Raw genomic sequence first — 22,382 nt, forward strand, 5'->3', positions numbered from 1 at the left:
TAGCACGTGTCTCCTTGTGTACGACCGACAAACCTTACTGGACATAAAAGACGGACTTTCTCATCACTTTCCGGAGTTCAAGTTTTGCAACACGGACGCTCCGTTTGCAGACCCCCCATTCATCTCACCTGAGACGCCTTTGTTCTCTGTCCCTGGAGGCCGCAAACGCCGACGCAGAGGGAGAAGACCTGGCGTTCTGGTTCGACTGAGACGGCGCACTAACAGACCACCGTTACCCAGTTTATTACTGGCTAATGTGCAGTCTCTGGAGAACAAGCTGTGCGAGCTTCGGGCACGGATCTCATTCCAGCGAGAGATGCGGGACTGCTGCGTGATCTGCCTTACAGAAACCTGGCTATCGGACAAAGTACCGGACTCCGCAATACAACTACCGGGGTTCTCCGTGCATCGCGCGGACAGGTCACAGGATCTTACTGGGAAAAGCAGAGGTGGTGGTGTGTGTTTCATGATCAACAACAGCTGGTGTGATTATGCGAACGTGCACCCGGTCAAATCCTTCTGCTCACCGGACCTGGAGTACCTGATGATTAAGTGCCGGCCATTCTGGCTACCGAGGGAATTTACAGCAGTGATTATTACGGCTGTTTACATTCCCCCACAAGCCGACACTGACCGAGCACTCAGGGAACTGTACAGCGCGATCAGCAGCGAGGAAACCGCACACCCAGAGGCAGCGTTTATCACAGACGGGGACTTTAACAAAGGAAACCTGAAGAAAGTTTCACCAAAACTCCACCAACACATCCACTTCAACACTCGTGGAGACCGGCTACTTCACCACTGCTGCACCTCTTTCCCGGGATGCGTACAAAGCCCTCCCCCACGCCCCATTCGGCCAATCAGATCACCGCTCCATCCTGCTCCTGTCCGTCTACAGGCAGAAGCTGAAACAGGAAGCTCCAACCATAAGGGCGGTGCACAGTTAGTCGGACCAATCGGAGTCTGCGCTGCGGGACTGTTTTGATCACGCGGACTGGGAAATGTTTCACGTGGCTGCTAGGGACATTGATGAGTACACAGACTCAGTCTGTGGATTTATCAGGAAATGCGTGGAAGATGTCGTCTCATCCAGAACAGTTAAATCCTTCCCAAATCAAAAACCCTGGATTAACGGAGATGTTCGCGCGGCACGGAACACCGCCTTTGCCTCCGCGAACACATCGGACTACAAACACGCACATTACCAACTCCGGAAGACGATCAAAGCAGCCAAACGTGAGTACAGGGACAGGGTGGAGCAACAGTTTGACAACCCTCGGAGTATGTGGCAGGGACTAAACACGATCACAGACTTTAGAGGGAAACCAGCACACCGCAGACCACGGCCTCTCTGTGTGAGGATCTAAACGTATTCTACGCTAGATTTGACACAGCGAACACCACGAGACCGGACAGTGTGCGCACCGCGGATGACGTCAGCGCCAGGGGCGGATCTAGAGAAATTTTCTTAAGGTGGCAAAGAAATCAAATGGGGTGGCAAAATCAAAGCCTTTTTTTTTTCAAACACTCATGCAGGTGGTTACACATGGTTAAATGATTCAAATGCAGTAAGTATGCAAGTTTTTCATATAAATATAGTCTATAACTTAATTATTGTCTGTAGCCCACATAATTACACACTAGTTACATAAAACATGTGAGTTTTGATCTTATGTACTGTATAGCCTGTAGAATAAATAAATATGTAGCCCAATAAATATAAAATCCAGAAAGCTACACAACATGGGGCGCTTCATTTACAAACACAAGTCTAACTTAAGTTTCACTGTTTTTGTTAAAAACAGTCACATTGTTACAGCTTAAATTACACAAAATGTCAGAAATCTGCACTGTCATGAACAAAAATGTAAACCTAATTTTTCATGTTTTGTTGGATTAACCCTCTGAGGTCTACAATACAACCGGCCATTTTTGACTCCTTTTGAGTTTATGTTTGTATTTCACCCTGAAATTGTTTCATTTTGGTTTTTTCCCCGTTGCCTTGTTTGATTTCTTTTCAGCTCAACTGAATTTAGTTGTTTTTTCACCGACATGCTGAATTAGTGTTACTGATCTGAAATCACACAAAGAACTTAAAATCCTAGTAGAATTTTTTTACTGTAAAAAAACACAGACATGTTGAGTACATTTTTATAACTTGAAATGCAAATATAAAATGTACATTTTGTAAACATAAACAACCATTTATCTAAAAATGCACCCCATACACCTGCCATTTTTTTTCATTTTGTACAACCATTTAAAAATATTACTAAAACTAAAATGAGAGAACAATCAGGTGTTGCAATAAGATGCCCCACAAATGATGTGTGTCAGTAAAAAACAAGTTTGTCCACCAAAAGACAGAAAGCACAGGGACAAACCTGCAGGCCCGACAACAGCAGGTGTATCACTCCGCTGGTTTTCTACTTAGTGACAGTGTTTACGTTGCAAATGTGGCTCTGTGACAGTCATTAGCGCCCTCACTGACACACAAAACAAAACGACTACACAACAGAACAACTACACAACACAACACAACACACTAAGTATGCACTCCACACTAAACGTCACAAATCTCCCACATCTAAAAACTCACTCTGTCTCGCTGCCGTTACCGTCACTCCCCAAACTTTTCCCTTTTCCTAAACAACCAAATCCCACGTGTTGACTTTTTTAAAAATTGGTCGCCATGGTGTATTTTTCCACCGATAGGAAACATGTGGCTTTATTTCTTTCCTTACTGTTTTTGTGCTGTCTTTAGAAAATGCTTAAAACACACACACACAAAAATGTGACCACAGTATTTAGAAAAAAGCGTGGCTTATATATATTTTTATCATAACTCTGGATTTACTGGCCTGTAATTAAAATTTAAAAACTTTAAAGTCCGAACTTTCAATGTGGCTGAAACAGAGACTCAGCGTGGCTGCAGCTTGTTGCTGTGTCACTCACAGATGTGTGCTCACATCAGTCATGTGATCTGGAGGTGCAGCGTGTCCGTGGACCTCAGAGGGTTAATAACACTCACCTTCCTTCCATTTCCACAGTGTAACATCCACCCACCTGTGTGAAAAGCGAAATTCCCATGGTGTTGTTCAAAATGTGCTCTGGCACAATCATGAGCATCGCTTGCTACTGAAAACAAGAAAAAAGCCGGTCCTGCTTTGGGCTGAACCATTTATTGGTGGAGGGGGGGAACACTATGCAACATATTCAGTTTTAGCATTTATATTCACTGCTGACTGTAACTACGCTCAAACTGTTAATGCTATCTTATTTTAATAAACAGCACTGTCAAATGCAAAACTAGGGTGGCACTTGGGGTGGCAAGGGATCATTTTAGGGTGGCACTTGCCACCCCATGCCACCCTTCTAGATCCGCCCCTGCTCAGCGCGCACACTGTGTCTGAGGAGGATGTGCGGAAGTTCACCAGGAAGGTGAACGCACGCAAAGCTACTGGTCCGGACGGGATTCCCGGCCGCGTCCTCGAGTCATGCGCGGATCAGCTGGCTGGAGTGTTCACACACATCTTCAACCTTTCCCTCTCTCCGTCTGTAGTCCCAGCCTGCTTCAAAATGGCCACCATCATCCCTGCACCCAAATCCTCCAGCATCTCCTCATTGAACGACTGGCGACCTGTAGCCCTGACCCCCATCGTGAGAAAATGCTTCGAGAAGCTGGTCAGGGACTTCATCTGCTCTGCACTACCTGACTCACTGGACCCTCTACAGTTCGCATACCGCCACAACAGGTCCACTGATGATGCCGTAGCCCTGACACTACACACTGCCCTGTCACACCTGGAGAAGAGAGACACGTATGTGAGGATGCTGTTTGTAGATTACAGCTCAGCATTCAATACCATCGTTCCCTCGAAGCTGGACAGGAAACTGCAGGATCTAGGACTGAGCAGCTCCCTCTGCAGCTGGATCCTTAGCTTCCTGTCTGACAGACGCCAGGTGGTCAGACTGGGCAGCATCACCTCATCCCCCATCACACTGAACACTGGTGCTCCACAGGGGTGTGTACTGAGCCCTCTCCTGTACTCACTCTACACCCATGACTGCACGGCCACTAACAGCTCCAACATCATTGTGAAGTTTGCGGACGACACTACAGTGGTGGGTCTTATCACCAATGGTGATGAGGCGGCTTACAGGGAGGAGGTCAGCACCCTGACTCACTGGTGTCAAGACAACCATCTCACCCTCAACGTCGCAAAGACAAAGGAGTTGATAGTGGACTTCCGGAGGTGCAGAGAAGCACACACCCCCATCACCATCAACGGCGCTGCTGTGGAGAGAGTGAGCAGCTTCCGGTTCCTTGGCGTACATCTGGCTGAGGATCTTACGTGGTCAGTACACACAAACAAAACAGTGAAGAAGGCGCAGCAGCGCCTCTTCTTTCTCAGGAGACTGAAAAGATTCGGCATGAGCCCCCGCATCCTCAGGACCTTCTATCACTGTGCCATTGAGAGCATCCTCACTGGATGCATCACCACCTGGTATGGCAACAGCACCGCCTACAACCGCAAAGCTCTCCAGCGAGTAGTGCGGTGCTCTGAACGGATAATTGGAGGTGAGCTTCCCTCCCTCCAAGACATCTACAGGAAGCGCTGCCTGAGGAAAGCGGGGAGGATCATCAAGGACTCCAGTCACCCCAGCCATAAACTGTTCAGACTGCTTCCATCAGGAAGGAGGTTCTGCAGCATCCGGTCCCGTACCAGCAGACTGAGAGACAGCTTCTTCCATCAGGCCATCAGACTGCTGAACACGTCATAGACACCTCAGCTTCACTACTGGAACTTCAACATTATGCACTCCACACTGTATATAAATGCCACTTGTTTTGCACATATTCAACTCTGTATATTTTAATATATTTTATTTATTGTTTACTCTATTTAATTTGTAAAATGTCTATACACACACACACACACACACACACACACACACACACACACACACACACACGTAGAAAAACATATTTAGTATACACATCCAGTAATGCATACACTTTTATATTGTACATATATTTATTAGTCTCAGATTTAGCCATTCTTATATTTTGTTTGTTTTATGTTATTGTATTTTTACACACCTCTGTTGCTTGTGAAGCTCGCACACAAGAATTTCACTCGCATGTACTGTACCAGTGTACCTGCACATGTGATGTGACAATAAAAGTGATTTGATTTGATTTTGGGATGAAACATGCAAACGCACGTGTCCAGTGTATTTCTAACTGTTTATATCCCACATAGCAAGCAGGGGTCCGTTCTTCGTACGTCGCTTACTACATCCAAGATCAAATGACACATCCAAGACCAAACCATCGCGCTAACCGTGATCTCGCTAATCCGGTTCCCCGAACACACCTGCTGTTGACGATTAGTACAGCTGGACGCAGTAATGTGACATCACTGGGTGTCGTAAAAGGGGCTACGCATCGATAGTAGAAACATTGATCGGCAACCCGCTGATTGGTCGGCGAAAATGTCGAAGGGGCGTGCTCGGTATTTTCCGGCAGCAGAGCAAGAACTCATGATTGAGGGATTTCAGGAGTTTCAGAGTTTAATTAAAACGCAAGAGAACACTGCAAAGGCTGCAAAAGCAAGGAGAGAGGGCTGGCAGGAAGTTGCTGACAAATCAAACTCGTAGGTAATTTAATAATAATAATAATAATAATAATGGATTGGGTTTATATAGCACTTTCCAAGGCACCCAAAGCGCTTTACGATACCACTATTCATTCACTCCCACATTCACACACTGGTGGAGGCAGCTACGGTTGTAGCCAGGCTGCCATATCGCGCCATCGGCCCCTCTGGCCAACACCAGTAGGCGGTAGGGTAGATCTATCATATGACACTACATTGTCCAATATTATATTACATTATATTATATTATAATATGTTATATTATATCCCCTTTCACATTAGAGCCACAACAGGACCCACAAGAACATGGGAACAAGTAAAAGTGGAATACAGGAGTATTCTACAGAATGGTAATATTTATCTCTTAGATTGCTTTTCGTCTCTTGGCAAGGTAATACTGGCCTGTAATACTCTGTTAGTTTGTTCATAACAGCAACCAAGAAAAGGGCAGAGCAAAAAAAAGACAGGTGGTGGTCCTGCACCCCCTCGTCAACAAGTTGGTTAAGTAAAGTCGCGCTGAGCTAAAGGATCCTGTCTATCCCGCAATATACGCTGAATTCTGAGGACTCTCCTTATCAATCTTGCACCTTCCGCAATGGGCTGCTCGCGTATACGGACAGGACATGGCTGCGACAGGCTTCCCAAATCCACCTTCGCTTTTATAGCCGTGGTCTCTCATCTTGATTACACGAAGTAATTTACAATTACTACTCTGAAATATGACTTACATCTGTAATAATCACATACATGTAATAGAATGTTAATAGTTCATTTCCCTTTTTTAGGAAATGACGTGTATGTATCTGTGTGACATCAATAAAAGGATCAGGTGCTGCATTATCTTTAGTTACATTGATAATATTTATTTATGGTGAAACAGTGGAAAAATATCGCTGTTGCTTTCGTATGAATGACGCGGACATACCTGCGTGGCCGCGATCTAATCCTGTTTACATAAAGTAAACCTGCTCGGCAGCAGGTTTACGCTTACGGCTCTGTTGCTATGACAGCAAGTCCCGGATGAGCTTCGGGGAACCGAACGATCCAGGATCACGCGAAATCGTCAACAATCTAATCCAGCTAACTTACTTAGCGAGGTACGACGAACAGGCCCCAGGTCTGGCCTGGATCTGGGATCAAGCCGGCACTGCTGACTGACTTCTGGAATGAAGTCATCCAGATGTGGGCCAGGGCTGGCGTAGATGGCACTGTCTATGTTATGTCATGCCATATCTGGCTCGATTGTGGTTTGGTTTATGTGGCCCAGGCTCATAGAAAGCAGGTCTTCCTTGGATCCAGCATCAAGCTGGCACTTCTGACTGACCGGTGTCATGGCAGAGTGTATGTAAACCAGATGTGGGCCAGGTCTGGCAATGATGGCACTGTTTATGTTCCTATTTTCCTATTTTAGTTAGAAGACCCAAATGCCATGTTGCAATACTATACTATTATGGTAGCCAACGTTTCAAATACAGGTTTCACAGGTTTGTGTCAAACCGTGCTCTTTATCCAAAACATAGTGAGGGTTTACTCATGTTTACCACTGAGTGGCTGTAGCTCAGGAGGTAGAGCAGCCTGCTGATTGGAAGGTTAGTGGTTCGATCCCTGGCTTCTCCAGTCTGCATGTCAAGAGTGTGAATGTGTATGAATGTAGTTAGGAAGCACTCAGTTTAGAGAAAGTGGGTGAATGTGGCATGCTGTATAGAGCACTTTCAGTAATCCGGAATAGTGAAAAGTGTTATATAAGATCAGTCGATTCACTGTCTGAACAGAGTTTTGTCATGTTACTTTTGCACTATTATGCACATGTTGTTATTACATGGCTTGATTAAGGTACACATTAGGCTGACATCTGGGGCCACGGCTGAAACTGTGTGTTTGCAACTGGCCTTGTGCTGGCCCATGTGTGGGCCACCCCTGGCAAACCAGATCTGGGCCACACATGGGTGGTAATGCGTGAGCAGCAGACGATCAGTTGGAGGTCTGGATCATCTCCCAGGTCCTCTCTCGTGTCTTTATTGGGTTTTTTTACTCCTGTTACGGACGTGATACTGTTCAGCTACTAGGGTCACACTGCTGAAATATGCTGAGTTTTCAGATACCAGCTCTTTGGAATTCACTGTTTTGGTGCAAAAATACTAAAAAAAATTTTTATTTCCAACCGTGTTATCTTTAACATTTTTCATAGGTTCAGTAAAGAAATGTGAACAGGACACTGGTAAGAAAGAGCCTAAAGACACTGGGGTGTCTTATGTGTGGATACAACATTGGTTCATCGTTGATTTATTATCCTTTTTATGTTTGAATGATTCAAAGGTCAGAGCTATGAGGCTAAACAAACACAGTGGTCAGGTACATGGACCAGACTGAAAAAGCAGCCAGTGTCCAAAATAACTTTACTGGAGAACTCCTGCTCGAGTCTGGCTGCTTATGAGCAAAGCATAAAGAACGAGACGTTTGCACAGCATCAAGATATCCATCCTTCCACTGCCCCACTTCGTGTCCGTCACAAACAGCAACACTGTCAGTGGAAATAATCACAGATTTAACTAATGATGGTGATGATTATAGAAACACGGTTAATTCTTCCTGCTTGAGTTTTCTCTGCATGTGATCAGTGTTTCTATTTGAGCTCATGCCTGAAAATAATAACTACTTCCTGTTTCTGACTCTGAACTTCTTCTGGTCAGATATAAATTAAAGGAAAGAAATCATGTGACTAGCAGCCAGCCAATGACAGAGCTCCTGTTTTAAACTGTCTGTAAAGTTAAAGTTTTAAGGTAAACAAACTGCAGCAGCTGTGATGTGAAAACCGTCTCAGCATTGACAAGAAAAGCATCATAGTTACAGAGAAACTGGTGACAGTCACTGATCAGCTGATCAATAAATAAAGAGCTCAGTGATGAAGACGAAGAAAGCGAGCTCTGTGCTGTGGAGTGGGGGGGGGGGGGTGTCATGTGACGGCGGGCAAGTAAGCTGAGGTTAGAGGAGAGACGGGAGAGACAGCAGACTCAGTGAGGACAGAAGAGAAACAGGTAATGCTTCACTGGAGTCTGACCCATGTGACCTCACCGCGTACCAGCCGCAGAGCTGATAACACGCTGGTGAAACGCAGTCTGTGCTGGCCTGACTTAATGCTTCATGTCCTGAGCATTGTGTTTTCCTTTTTCCTATGTAGTGTTTAGTGACTACTCAGTAGTATTTAATTTAGATTGACTTGAGGCATGATTTGATGGCATAGTTCAGGTTTGAGCACAGTTTGAATTGTTTTGGGGTGAACGTTTTTGCAAGAAGAGTCAGAGGTTTTGTGAATGTAGCTTGAAAATTGGGTTTTGGACACCAAGGTCAATCACTTCTTTCTGGGGTAAATCGACATGGTAACTAGACATCGTCAGATATGAAATAACCACCTACTGACCAATCACATCTCCAGAAAATAGGATCACAATTGCTAGAAGATCCCTCAGACTTCGACGTGTGAACGGTCTGTGTTTGTGAAGGTTCTCAGTCATCCAGAAAGCTCCTTAGAGCTTTCTTTCCAAGCTCTATGGAGCTTGGAAAGAAAAGCGTCTGGACTTCTTTGAGTTGCTTGAAGATGTTTCACCTCTCATCCGAGAAGCTTCTTCAGTTCTAAGGTCAAATGGTGGGGAGATTTACACATTCACATCCTGGGCCATCTGACCTCAGGAAATCACATGATAGGGTGGGGCCAGGTTTCACAATGAGCTCACCTGAAACCTTGGCTGATTGTGACCCACACCCGCTTTCACACCTTGGCTCACGTGATTAGGTAGAGGATCATCAGGGGGTCCTTTTGTCCCTCTTTGGGAGTAAACTCCCACTGGGTTTAAATCTGGGACTCTCCACCATTTGACCTTAGAACTGAAGAAGCTTCTCGGATGAGAGGTGAAACATCTTCAAGCAACTCAAAGAAGTCCAGATGCTTTTCTTTCCAAGCTCCTTAGGTCTGTGTTTGTGTTTCCCTGATGAGCATCAGTAATAAATACCAAATAAAGATTTTTTTTATGCAACTTTATTTCTTGACAAACACTTTTACAGCAGTGTTGTTCTAAGCACATTAATTGATCCTACAAGAGAACTCCTACACTACACTAACGTCTTTGCTCTGAAACCCTTCAACGAGTCTGCAGCTGACAGAATAAAAACGAAAGCAGCAGGTTACCAAAGTTTTGGTTTAAAATTAGCTAGAAGGGTTTTCACTGATTATTTTATTACAGTAGATTCTTTGCAGGGGGAATACGTTTTAAAACCACTGTGTGAAGCACAAACTGCTCTAGTCATGTGAATTTGCATGAATTAATCTGGTGATTTAGAAAATGTCTACATTTGGTTCTACTTGATTCTAATCTGCTGGCAACACAGAACAAACACCAAGATCAGCTGTTCTTTCCACTTTGATCTGCAACAAGTTGAAACGATTTTCATCATCAGGCTGTGAGAAGCTTTCGTGTTTAAATGGATCCAGTTTCACTACTCTAACTACCTTAGAAGTAAAAAGCACCACTCTGAGCACGCTCAGTGAAAAATTAGAGAATTACAGAAACTGTGTGTGTGTGAGAGAGAGAGACTGTGTGTGTGTGTGTGTGTGTGTGTGTGTGTGTGTGTGTGTGTGTGTGTGTGTGTGTGTGTGTGTGTGTGTGTGTGTGAGAGAGACTGTGTGTGTGTGTGTGTGTGTGTGTGTGTGTGAGAGAGAGACAGTGTGAGTGTGAGAGAGAGAGAGAGAGAGAGAGGTAGAGAGAGAGAGACAGTGTGTGTGTGTGTGTGTGTGTGTGTGTGTGTGTGTGTGTGTGTGAGAGAGAGGGAGAGAGACAGTGTGTGTGTGTGTGTGTGTGTGTGAGAGAGAGACAGTGTGTGTGTGTGTGTGAGTGAGAGAGAGACAGTGTGTGTGTGTGTGTGAGTGAGAGAGAGACAGTGTGTGTGTGTGTGTGAGTGAGAGAGAGACAGTGTGTGTGTGTGTGTGAGAGAGAGAGACTGTGTGTGTGTGTGTGTGTGTGTGTGTGTGTGTGTGTGTGTGTGAGAGAGAGACAGTGTGTGTGTGTGTGTGTGTGTGTGTGTGTGTGTGAGAGAGACAGTGTGTGTGTGTGTGAGAGAGAGACAGTGTGTGTGTGTGTGTGTGTGAGAGAGAGACAGTGTGTGTGTGTGTGTGTGTGTGTGTGTGTGTGTGTGTGTGTGTGTGTGTGTGTGTGTGAGAGAGACAGTGTGAGTGTGAGAGAGAGAGAGAGAGACAGTGTGTGTGTGTGAGTGAGAGAGAGAGACTGTGTGTGTGTGTGTGTGTGTGTGTGTGTGTGTGTGAGTGAGAGAGAGACAGTGTGTGTGTGTGTGTGTGTGTGTGTGGTGTGTGTGAGAGAGAGAGACTGTGTGTGTGTGTGTGTGTGTGAGTGAGAGAGAGACAGTGTGTGTGTGTGTGTGTGTGTGTGTGTGTGTGTGTGTGTGTGTGTGTGTGTGTGTGTGTGTGAGAGAGAGACAGTGTGTGTGTGTGTGTGAGTGAGAGAGAGACAGTGTGTGTGTGTGTGAGTGAGAGAGAGACAGTGTGTGTGTGTGTGTGTGAGTGAGAGAGAGACAGTGTGTGTGTGTGTGTGTGTGTGTGTGTGAGTGAGAGAGAGACAGTGTGTGTGTGTGTGTGTGTGTGTGTGTGTGTGAGTGAGAGAGAGACAGTGTGTGTGTGTGTGTGTGTGAGAGAGAGAGACTGTGTGTGTGTGTGTGTGTGTGTGTGTGTGAGAGAGAGAGACTGTGTGTGTGTGTGAGTGAGAGAGAGAGACTGTGTGTGTGTGTGTGAGAGAGAGAGACTGTGTGTGTGTGTGTGTGTGTGTGTGTGAGAGAGAGAGACTGTGTGTGTGTGTGAGTGAGAGAGAGAGACTGTGTGTGTGTGTGTGAGAGAGAGAGACTGTGTGTGTGTGTGAGAGAGAGAGACAGTGTGCGTGTGTGTGTGTGTGAGAGAGAGAGACAGTGTGTGTGTGTGTGAGAGAGAGAGACAGTGTGTGTGTGTGTGTGAGAGAGAGAGACAGTGTGTGTGTGTGTGTGTGTGTGAGAGAGAGAGACTGTGTGTGTGTGTGTGTGAGTGAGAGAGAGAGACTGTGTGTGTGTGTGTGAGAGAGAGAGACTGTGTGTGTGTGTGAGAGAGAGAGACAGTGTGCGTGTGTGTGTGTGTGAGAGAGAGAGACAGTGTGTGTGTGTGAGAGAGAGAGAGACAGTGTGTGTGTGTGTGTGTGTGAGAGAGAGAGACTGTGTGTGTGTGTGAGAGAGCGAGAGAGAGTGTGAGAGACTTTTCACACAACTTTATTTACACCACATTAAAAAGAAAAAACAAACAACACCAAAAAGTAACACAAAAATGCTAAAAAACTCAGTTCATTTTGACTCCCTGATTCCAACCAGAGAGCGGAAATTCAGCACCTTAACACAGCATAAATAAAGCTGCTTCTTCACACAAGAGCTGAAACTATCCGCACTGGTGTTCCCAGGGAGAGAAGCATGCCACTCCCCTCAGGCTGCTCCTCAAAGGAAGGACTGACCATCAATGAAGGAAAAACATATTCGCTGTCATCAGCCCATTGATCAGCGAGGACCCAGTCTCCAGCAAAGTCTCTCAGTGATGGCGACAGAGATTGCCAAATTTCCTCCATAATTCTCCCCAGGATTCTGGAGGACTTAATGCCTGTGGCACCACCAAGTGCACCCATTGACATCCTTGTAAGATGACAGAGTTTGATAATGCCAGCCTCCACAAACAAGAACATAGTGCCAGGAAGTCATTAAAAAAACAGTGGCTCCTTAAAAAGCCACATCCCAGGTCTGGGGTTAGGAGTACGTGCAACCTTCAGCGCCCGCCAGGCATTAACCACCGAGCTGTAAAATGGTACAAGCCCAGACAGGTCCACTTAATCCAATTTCAGAAGAAAGAGTTGTTGGTCCAATCCAAGCCGGCCCGCTCTCCTAAGCAACAATTGAGCAGAAGTCATCCAGCTGTGACCACAGCCATACAGCAGCCTCTGTGCCGTCTGTTGTCTAAAGGTTGGAGTTCTGGACAAAACATCTATTAGGCCTTGTCCCCCCTCCGCCACAGGAAGATACAGGCCCACCGCACGAAGCCAATGCTGACCCGACCAGACAAACTTCACCAGAAGCCGCTGCACCTCTTCCAGAAGACCGGGTGGTGACACTAAAACAAGTAACCTGTGCCATAAAGACAAGGCAACTAGATTATTAGCTATTACAACTCTACCCCTGTAGGACAGGTAGGGGAGTAACCGGTTCCATTTAGACAACTCAGCCTCCACCTGTTCCTGCACTCCCTCCCAGTTCTGCTTCACAAAGTCATCACTCCCCAAGTAAACCCCAAGAGTTTCAATGCCCCTTTGACCCCAGCGAAGGTTCCCAGGAAGTTTGGGAATACTCGCCAAATGCCCCACCAAACAGGCCTCACTCTTACCCCAATTAACCCTGGCTGAAGAAGCGTTTTCATACAAAACCAGACATTCCTTTAATTCCTCCACATCCCTTTGATCCTTAATAAAAACATTAACATCATCAGCACATGCTGACACAACAACAGGAGGGCTCTGAGCGAGATCTGGCAAAGAGAAGCCCCTCAACTTGCTCCTCAGTCTACAGAGAAAAGGCTCAATAGCAATGCTATAGAGCTGTCCCGACCCAGAAGACTCCAGAAGTGCTCAAGAAACTCCGATGGTAAACCATCTATTCCTGGAGCTTTGCCTGAAGCCATCTGAGACACCGCCACAAACAGCTCATCCAAGGTTATATCCCTGTTTAAAACATCCTGATCCCCTGGACTCAGCTGAGGAAGCCCCTGCAGAAGGTCCGAAGCAGAGTCCACACCACAGCTATCCGCACTAAACAAGTCCGTGTAAAAGGCCACTGCATGCCTTCTCATCTCAGCCAGATCTGTGGTCACCTTTCCATCCGAAAGATGAAGACACACCATTTGCTTTCTGTGAACCACAGATTTCCCCAAATTAAAGGAAAATGTAGTTGGAGCGTCCATGTCCTGGAGCCTGATGAGACATTCTCCATATGTGTTATCTCTTTTTCTAGCTCCTGCACAGTTGTCATGATATTGACTATCAAATTAAAACCATTTTGCTGACAAAACACACAAATTTCCTACCTCCCACCATTGAACGAAGGAATTAAAATCATCCTTCCTTGATCTCCAGTAATCCCAAAACACCTAAAATTTTCACAGAAAATCTGACCATGCAATAATTTTACATTGAACCGCCAAAAAGGTTTGGATTTACTGGTGGTAGATAGAAACAGCTCCATTAAAACTAAGTGACAGAAGGGAGACGGTAAGGGACGGAAGGGAGACGGGTAAGCGAATTATGCTGTAGGGGACGTCAGACGCTGGAGATTTGGCGGGAAAAAGCAAAGGGTAGCATAGAAATTAAAAAATGCTTTTAAACTTCAAGTATTCCAAATACACTAATCACTTGTCATTTAACTAACCACATTTGTCCAACTATCTCCAACACCCTGGAGGACAACGAGGAGAGTTTAGACGCTCTCCAAGATTTCATCAACCGGTGCTTCCATGACCTAGTAATGAAGAAGGCCCAGAGTGCGTCTTCCCTGGCCAAAGTTGAGACGCCGCCATCTAAAAGATGTCGCCCGGCAGACTCCCCCGGCACAACATCACCTGCCAGCAAAGACATTGTGGACATCCTGGAGTCAATCGATAGACATATGAATCTTTATATACACCACAAATGAACCCATTTAAAAACTAAATTGATCAATTTCTCGATAATGTAACTCTCCCAAAATTATTAGATACCCAAGCAGTGGCACTGGATTCGCCACTGACGCCAGGTGAACTCCAGTAAGCGCTGGTAAGTATGCCCACTAATAAGACTCCAGGTCCAGACGGCTTTCCAGCAGAATTCTACAAAGAATTCTGGACAATTCTGGCACCAATTTTTCACAGGATGTTGCAGGAAATCAAAGAAAATGGCAGACTTCCACCAAATATGCACTCTGCAAATATTAGTCTCTTACTAAAACCAGGTGAAAACCCTGTATTTCCTTCAAGCTATCGTCCAATATCCCTTATAAATGTAGACCTTAAAATAATCTGCAAAGCTCTCTCAAAGAGATTAGAGAAAATAACCCCCCTTTTAATTCATCCTGACGAAACTGGTTTCATAAAAGGTAGGCACTCATCAACAAATACACGTAGACTACTTAATTTAATAGACTACTCATGTAGTAAAAATATTGAAACCATAATATTCTCTCTTGATGCAGAAAAGGCGTTTGACAGAGTTAACTGGAAATTTTTATTTGCAACTTTACACAAATTTGGTTTCGGAAATTCTTTCATAAACAAATGACCAAACATCCTCCAGCTTCTGTCTCCTGAGGGGCACCAGGCAGGGATGCCCACTCTCCCCTTCACTGTTTGCAATTTTTATTGAATCACTAGCAGCAGCAATTAGATAGGCTACAACAATTAAGGGCCTAAAATGTATGGATGTAGAACATAAAATCAGCCTTTATGCAGATGATGTGTTACTTTTTCGCCAAAACTCACAAACCAATATCTCTGGGGTGATTGCATTGATAAACTCTTTCTCAAAAGTCCAAGATTATTCAATTAACTGGTAAAAATCTACAGTTCTTCCGATTAATTGCTCCTTCCATAATTCTTCATCTACCCGACTGCAATCTGGAAATATTAAATATTTAGGTATTAATGTTTCTCCCAAGCTTGCAGATCTAACTACATGAAACCACATCCCACTTTTAAAGACAGTAGAAGGCGATCTGACTAGATGGAAATGTCTACCCGAACAAACCATCACAAGTCTTGATACAGCCTCTGCCATCACATTTGATCAATCCCTCTGATAGGCTTCATCACCTAGTGGGGGGGGGGGTTATGGTTTAGTCCTACCTTTGCTATTGTGGTTGATATGGGGGTAGGGACGGTCTTAGGGCGTTTAGGGATTCCCTAGGGACTTGTATATTTCTAAATTCCTTTGGAAAGATAAACCCCCACGTATCACCTTAAAAACATTACAAAGGACCAAGGATAAAGGAGGACTAGATCTGCCTAACTTCAATCACTACTTTTTAGCCAACAGGCTTCAAGTTCATCTCTAGATGGTTGAAACACACCTTCTTAGATGAACCTTGGATAGATGTAGAACAGGCACTATGTAATAACCTAGAAATTTCAGACCTACCATTTATCAGCTCAAACAACAAACGACATGAATGCTTTAAAAGCATCAATATTAGCTCTTCTCTAACAGCATGGTGGGAGTTTCTAAAAATGACAGAGTCTTCATTAATCCCATGTAAACGTACACCTATCTGGAACAATCCGGACATACCGGTATTACAAAACAATGATATGATCAACTTGCCAGATTGGAGTGGTAAAGGAATTAAATACTTGGAACATACATTGGAAGGAACAGACTTTATTTCGTTTGACAGACTAGTTATACAATATGGCATTAACAAGAAAAGATTTTTGGAATATCAACAAATTAAGTCCATAGTAAAAAAGAAATTTAATCCCAGTGAAGCTGAATTACAAACACCACCAAGTGTGGTACAATTTTTTAATCTAAAATCCCCCAAATTATTCTGTAAAATATACAGAACACTTTCTAAAATAGATGAATCAATATCCCTTCCTATTGCAAAATGGGAAGTGGATTTATCAATCAGCTTAGACCAAAACCTTTGGTCTCAGATTTGCTTAAAAACCTTTCAATGGATCAGAAATCCCAGTTGGCAATTAATACAATACAAAATATTACACAGAGTGCACTATACTGGTCATAGGATGTTCAAGATGAGCTATACGTCTTCCAATAACTGCTCACACTGTCAAGCAAATACACCGGACAATTATGTCCACACTCTTTGGTTCTGTCCACCAGTTCAGAAGTTTTGGCGCGAGATATGTGAAGACTTATCAAAGTGTCTGAAATGTAACATTCCAGCCTCCCCTTTAGTGTGCTTGCTAGGCAACTTGGATGAGGTCGTTACAGAAATAAACACAGCCCACATTGTTTTTACGGCCCTATGGTCCTCACTAACTGGAAAATAAAAATAATCTTAATTCTAACCAATATAAAAACCATCTAATAGAGCACATTAGTCTTGATACAGCCTCTGCCATCACATTTGATCAATCCCTCTGATAGGCTTCATCACCTAGTGGGGGTGGGGGGGGTTATGGTTTAGTCCTACCTTTGCTATTGTGGTTGATATGGGGGTAGGGACGGTCTTAGGGCGTTTAGGGATTCCCTAGGGACGTTTTCCCTGGAAGGCCTAACGCAGGGGTTGTGGCCATGACCTGGTTAGGGGCTCTGGTGGCTCTTAGATGGTGTTTTCCTTGTGGCTACGTACAGCGGAGATGGGGGAGGGTCTATGCTGGCGGAAGTTGGTTACTGGCCTGGTAGCCTGGCTGCCCCTGAGTGGATCCGGGATGGGCGTGGAGGCTTAGGGGTCTGGGGGTGCTCCGCCCCCAGGCCGGGGCTCTGGCCAGGCCTTTGTCCTGGTTGTTGTGTTGCCGGGTCGGTGGGCGGGTGGGTGCATGGGGACCTCTGGTGCATCGGCCCAACTGCAGGGCTCTCTAACTCTCTACGGTTTGCCCCTCTGGGGACAGGGGTACCCGGACCTGGGATATAGAGTATGTTTGGGCAGTGCCGAGTATTTGTTTTTTCTGTATATGGGGGTGGGAATGCACGTTTTATGTCTGCGTGTGCCTGTTCATCTGTGTCTATATGTCAGCTTGGGTCTTAGACTTCACCTCTCTGGGAACATCTCAAGCTCTCCGAGGTATGGAGGCCTATCTCCGCTCACCACACTCCCTGCCAGTCGCTGATGCCTTCAGATGTTGGTGTGTTGGTGGTTCTTGGTGTCTGGGGCTGGGCGCTCATGCATGTACCGGCTCACTCCTGGTGGCTGATTGGCGGGGCCTGGCGCCTGTGGCCCGGCTGGGCCCCTTCCGGGGGGTGGGGTACAGCCTGAGGCCTGGTCCTCTCTGGCACAGCTGGCTGCCGGCAGAGCCCGTGGGCACTTATCGGCTACCCCCTCTGGTCTCTGCTCCGTGGCTGCTGGGTGACCTCTCCTTTGGGGCTCTCCTCAGCTCTTCCCAGGAGGGTGACACGGTTGCCTCCCTGGTGGTCCTCCTCGGGTCCTCGTATTCTGGGGCCTCTGGATGTCTGGGGCCTGGATCTCTTCCATACCTGCTTCATGTCCTGGTGGACAGGGCTATGGCTCCCCACACTCCCTAGCAGATCGTTACATGGAGAAACCTTTGGAATACAAACGTACTGATCCACACAGGTATGCACACGGGTGTTCACACTACACAAACTACCTCAAAGCACATTGTGCGCTGCTGATCTTACGTACAGCACAATAACATGTAATATTTAGCATCTACTGTTATCTACTGCTAGCTAGTTTATTGTGATGGTGCTGTTTTTTTATTATGTTGCTCTTTGTTGTTTGCTTTCTCTTCTGTTTTTTTTCTCCATACAGGTGATCCAGGTGTTTTGTTTGTTTTTCTTTTTTTTCTTCCCCCCCTTCTCACCGTCTCTTCTCCCCTCTGTTTTTCTTTCTCTCCCTCTCTTTCTTTCATTCTTTCTCCCTGTCCTATCCCCCAGTCATGTCTGTCCCATCTGTAACAACCGAAAATCAAATCAAATAAATACATAATTATAATAAAGGTCAATCAAATGGACCAATATGGCAAGGCCATGATGATCCAATTGGTAAAGTAAAGCCGCTTGGCATCTTTCTTGGCCTTCAGACAACAATTCTGACGGCTAAAGATCCAAATGGGACAGGCAACAAAAAAAAAAAAGAAATTAGTGATGATCTGAAAAAACAACATGAAAACACTGACAGTTAACAATTCGAGCAGTAAGTGAAACAGACAAATAAAACTCGTGTAATCTGGCTGCACTAACTCTGCCATCATTGACTTTCACCCAGGTATACTGCCTGGGGAAGGATGCTTCATCCTCCATGCCTCAACCAAGTTAATTTTCCGTAGGACATCTGATAAAGATGCGGCTCCGCCCCTGTCCTATCCAAAGTAAAGTCAAGACAACAATTACAGTCCCCACCCAACACAACACAGTCCCCTTGACCCTAAGGTTGGTGCATAGACAACAACAAAAGTAAAAATAAAACCTATTTCACCTTTCACCATAAGGACTCTCCCCTTTACCATCTCCATGCTGAAAGTAATATTTGCATTAAGAGAAGGAGAAAATAAAATAGCAACTCCTGCACTAAAATTTGTCCCATGGCTACGAAGCTGCTGCCCTCCCCACCACAGACCCCAGTCTATTTCATTTGTACTGTCAGTATGTGTTTCTTGGAGAAAGGCTATATCTAGTGTCTTCTGCTTGATCACCTCAGCTAATAAGGGTCACACCTCACACTCACACTCAGACACACCAAACTCACCACCAGCAAACTCCCAGCATGCAGTGCGAGAGAGAGAGTGTGTGTGTGTGTGTGTGAGAGTGTGTGTGAGAGTGTGTGTGTGAGAGAGACAGTGTGTATGTGTGTGTGTGTGTGTGTGTGTGTGTGTGTGTGTGAGAGTGTGTGTGTGAGAGAGACAGTGTGTGTGTGTGTGTGTGTGTGTGTGTGAGAGTGTGTGTGTGAGAGAGACAGTGTGTATGTGTGTGTCTGTGTGTGTGTGACAGCTGCAGTGTTGACTTTATTTTTCATTAACTGTTCAAACTGCGTCTCTGATTAAACTCGTTTATAATAACCTGTTTCTGCACACGCACAGTCACCTGATCAGGGTCAAAGGTTATTGATTGTGGCTTCTTCCTCCTGTGGTTGGCTGCTGAAATACACTCACAGTTTGAAAATGTCAATTTTTAACATGTGGGTAACCATAGAAACAGGACTCCTTCTTCAGCAAAGTACACACCGGCTCTACTTCCATCCCACAATGCACTGCAGCGCAGTCACATGACCGCACAGCTAATGGTAAGATCAGTGTTCCTCAGTCAGAGCTGAAAGGAGTTTTACAGCTTCCTCCATGCCAGGGGACACTGCGGCGCCCTTTGGGAGATTATGCGATCCCATAATTCATAGCAGCGCACCGTCAGGTCATCATGGAAACGTGGTCGCGTGCTGGCACGAGGGAAACATTCGCTTCCTTCTCTGACATCAGAGTGAAGCATCTGCCTGAGCATAGGTCAAAGTGCAGCTCTGCCCTCATTGTGTAGCGTTAGAGAGAGATCATGTGACGGGGCGGTAATCACATGATCTGGTGTTCATGTGAGGTTATTCTGACTGAGTGAAGCCTCCTCACCTGAGCTCAGGTAATGTCAGCTCACTGATCAACGTGACATTTGCTCTGGGCCTCACACCTCCCATCATGTTCTCATCATCATCTGAAGCAGCTGATTGGTCGGTCTGTAGCAATACTTGGTGCAGACAGAGGGTATCGATCAGCGTTGATCAATGAACTAAAACTGATCAGTTTCACTGATGGCAGATCAATGAAGGACTTCAAATAAAGTTTTACGGAGTGTGTGTGAGAGAGAGAGACGGTGTGTGTGTGTGTGTTTTTTTAAGCATTTAAAGGGTTTATCTTCTACTAAACTTTATTAGTGTGTCACCTGTCTCAGTTTCCGTCTTTATTTACGGCTCAGAGGTCAGAGGTCAAATATTCACAGTCAAATATTCACTCCTCCTCCCTGCTTCCTGTCTGACACACACACACACACACACACACACACACACACACACACACACACACACACACACACACACAGCCTCCCCTCCCCCTTCTCATTTCCTCCTGCAGGACAAAGCGGCCACGCTGCAGCTAACGGACACACAAACTAATACACACCAAAACTCAGTGTGAACACACGCACACAGGCCGAACGCACACGCGCCACGAACGCACACGGACGCTGAACACACACGCGCGCGCGCGCTCTGAGCAGTTTTCAGTCTGAACGGAAAAAAAAGTCCCGTTTCCGTTTCTCCTCAAACTTTCCTCACGTGTTCAAACACAGCCTCCTGTACACGCTGATCATCGATCGATCGGTGATCAGCGTGTACGACCGATCAGTAGCCGATCAGTGTCTGATCAGCAGGTATCGATGCTGTGATCGATACTCTATAGTAACGGAACAGTCTAAGCGGAAACAAAGCGGAACAGCCGCCTCCCGCCGCTCCCTCAACGATCACTCATCAATAACTCCTGATCGGACGCGCGCAGCCGTCTGCCCCGATCCATCCGCGAGGAGCGGTGTGCACGCGCCCGGAGAGCATTTCTTTCTTTTTTCCGGTGAACTCACCTTCAGGTTAATTTCCTTCATCCTGTCCTGCCTCCTACTCTCCAGCAGCCGGGACATTCCCCTGATCAACCGATCCCTGATCAGCCGATGGTCGATCACCTGCCGATCTCCGATTGATCCAGCTGATTGCTCCGGTCTCTGATCAAAGAAGTGCGGTTCTCGTCCCGGAGCGTCCGCGGTCTGAGCGGAGGGGGCGGGGCTTCTCTCTGACTGACAGCGAAGCTCTGTACTTCTAACTAATCACAGCTCAGCCCGCTGCTGGGACGCTCGACCAATCACAATCCACTCAGGTCTGTGAGCCCAGCCCCCCGCCAGTTGTCAGGGAGCGCTTCTTTTCTCTACCGGGGCGGGTTGACGATAGTGAGGGGGGAGTCAGTCTCTATGACAACGTGTCCACAGCTCACGTGACCCTCATCAGCCACTAGGACAGCCGAGGGCGTCACGTGACTGATGACTTGCGCGGATAAAATAGACCCGCCCGCGCGGGCGCAGGGTGGACAACCATCGCGGTGTGACGTGGAACCCCGGAGGTCAATCCCCGCCCACTGCGCGCGGAGACCGGAGTACATTGGCGTAGACAAGAAACGAACCTCCATCGGACACAAAGAAAAAGCGATCGATGACAGATCAGACCGATCGGAAGCAGCTCCACAACAGTCATGTGATCGATCAGAAGCGGATAGATCACTTCACACAGAGCCAAACGTTTGTCTGCAACTGCCTCCCGGCACAGGCCGCCACACTGTTACCATGACAGCCAGCAATTAACAAACACATTAACCTGAGGATAGTGACGTCATGAAAGCCTACCGCCCCCTCTTGACTGGCCGGAGGAAATACAGCTGATATTTAACCTTTAGTCTTTCAAAGGGAAAAATGGATATTTTGACATCACGGCCAGTAGTGGTTCAACTCCACAATGAGGGCGGGGCCTTTTTGTGCGTGGGTTCTCTCCGGCTTCCTCCCACAGTCCACAGTTAGTGGGGTCTGGTTAGTTAGTGAAACCGGTGGTTACCAGACTAAATTATAAATAGCGGTGGGTTTCAATAATCGATTTTTCTGACTCAAAACGATTTTAGCTTGAATAAAGTGATTTTGATTCAATAAATTCTGAATTGATTTTTAAATATCAATGTATTTTGCCAGAAACGCCAGAATCTCAGGTCAAAGCTCACAAAACTATTAAGATAAGATAAGATAACTCTTTATTGTCATTGCACAGTCATACATAGTACAGTAGTACAATGAAATTGGAAAAACTGTCCTACGTCGGCACTACATATAACACAACACGACACGATATGACACATCACAACGTAACAAACAACACAACACAGTATATTAACTTAGTATAAAAAAGAAGAATAAGTGTATG

At 45.8% G+C, this 22,382-nt stretch overlaps 1 protein-coding gene across 1 annotated transcript in view; it reads right to left on the reverse strand.

Moving 5' to 3' along the window:
• arhgef2b (rho/rac guanine nucleotide exchange factor (GEF) 2b) overlaps window positions 1-22,058 on the reverse strand; it is a 39,132-nt gene extending 17,074 nt beyond the window's left edge. The window contains exon 1 of the mRNA XM_026185688.1: window positions 21,008-22,058. Coding sequence (XP_026041473.1) covers window positions 21,008-21,064 — 57 coding nt within the window. The 5' untranslated portion in view covers window positions 21,065-22,058. The remainder of the gene's footprint in view (window positions 1-21,007) is intronic.
• Window positions 22,059-22,382: the final 324 nt, after the last annotated feature.

This window comes from Astatotilapia calliptera, chromosome 11 (assembly GCF_900246225.1).
Source record: "Astatotilapia calliptera chromosome 11, fAstCal1.2, whole genome shotgun sequence".
Lineage (NCBI taxonomy): Eukaryota > Metazoa > Chordata > Actinopteri > Cichliformes > Cichlidae > Astatotilapia > Astatotilapia calliptera.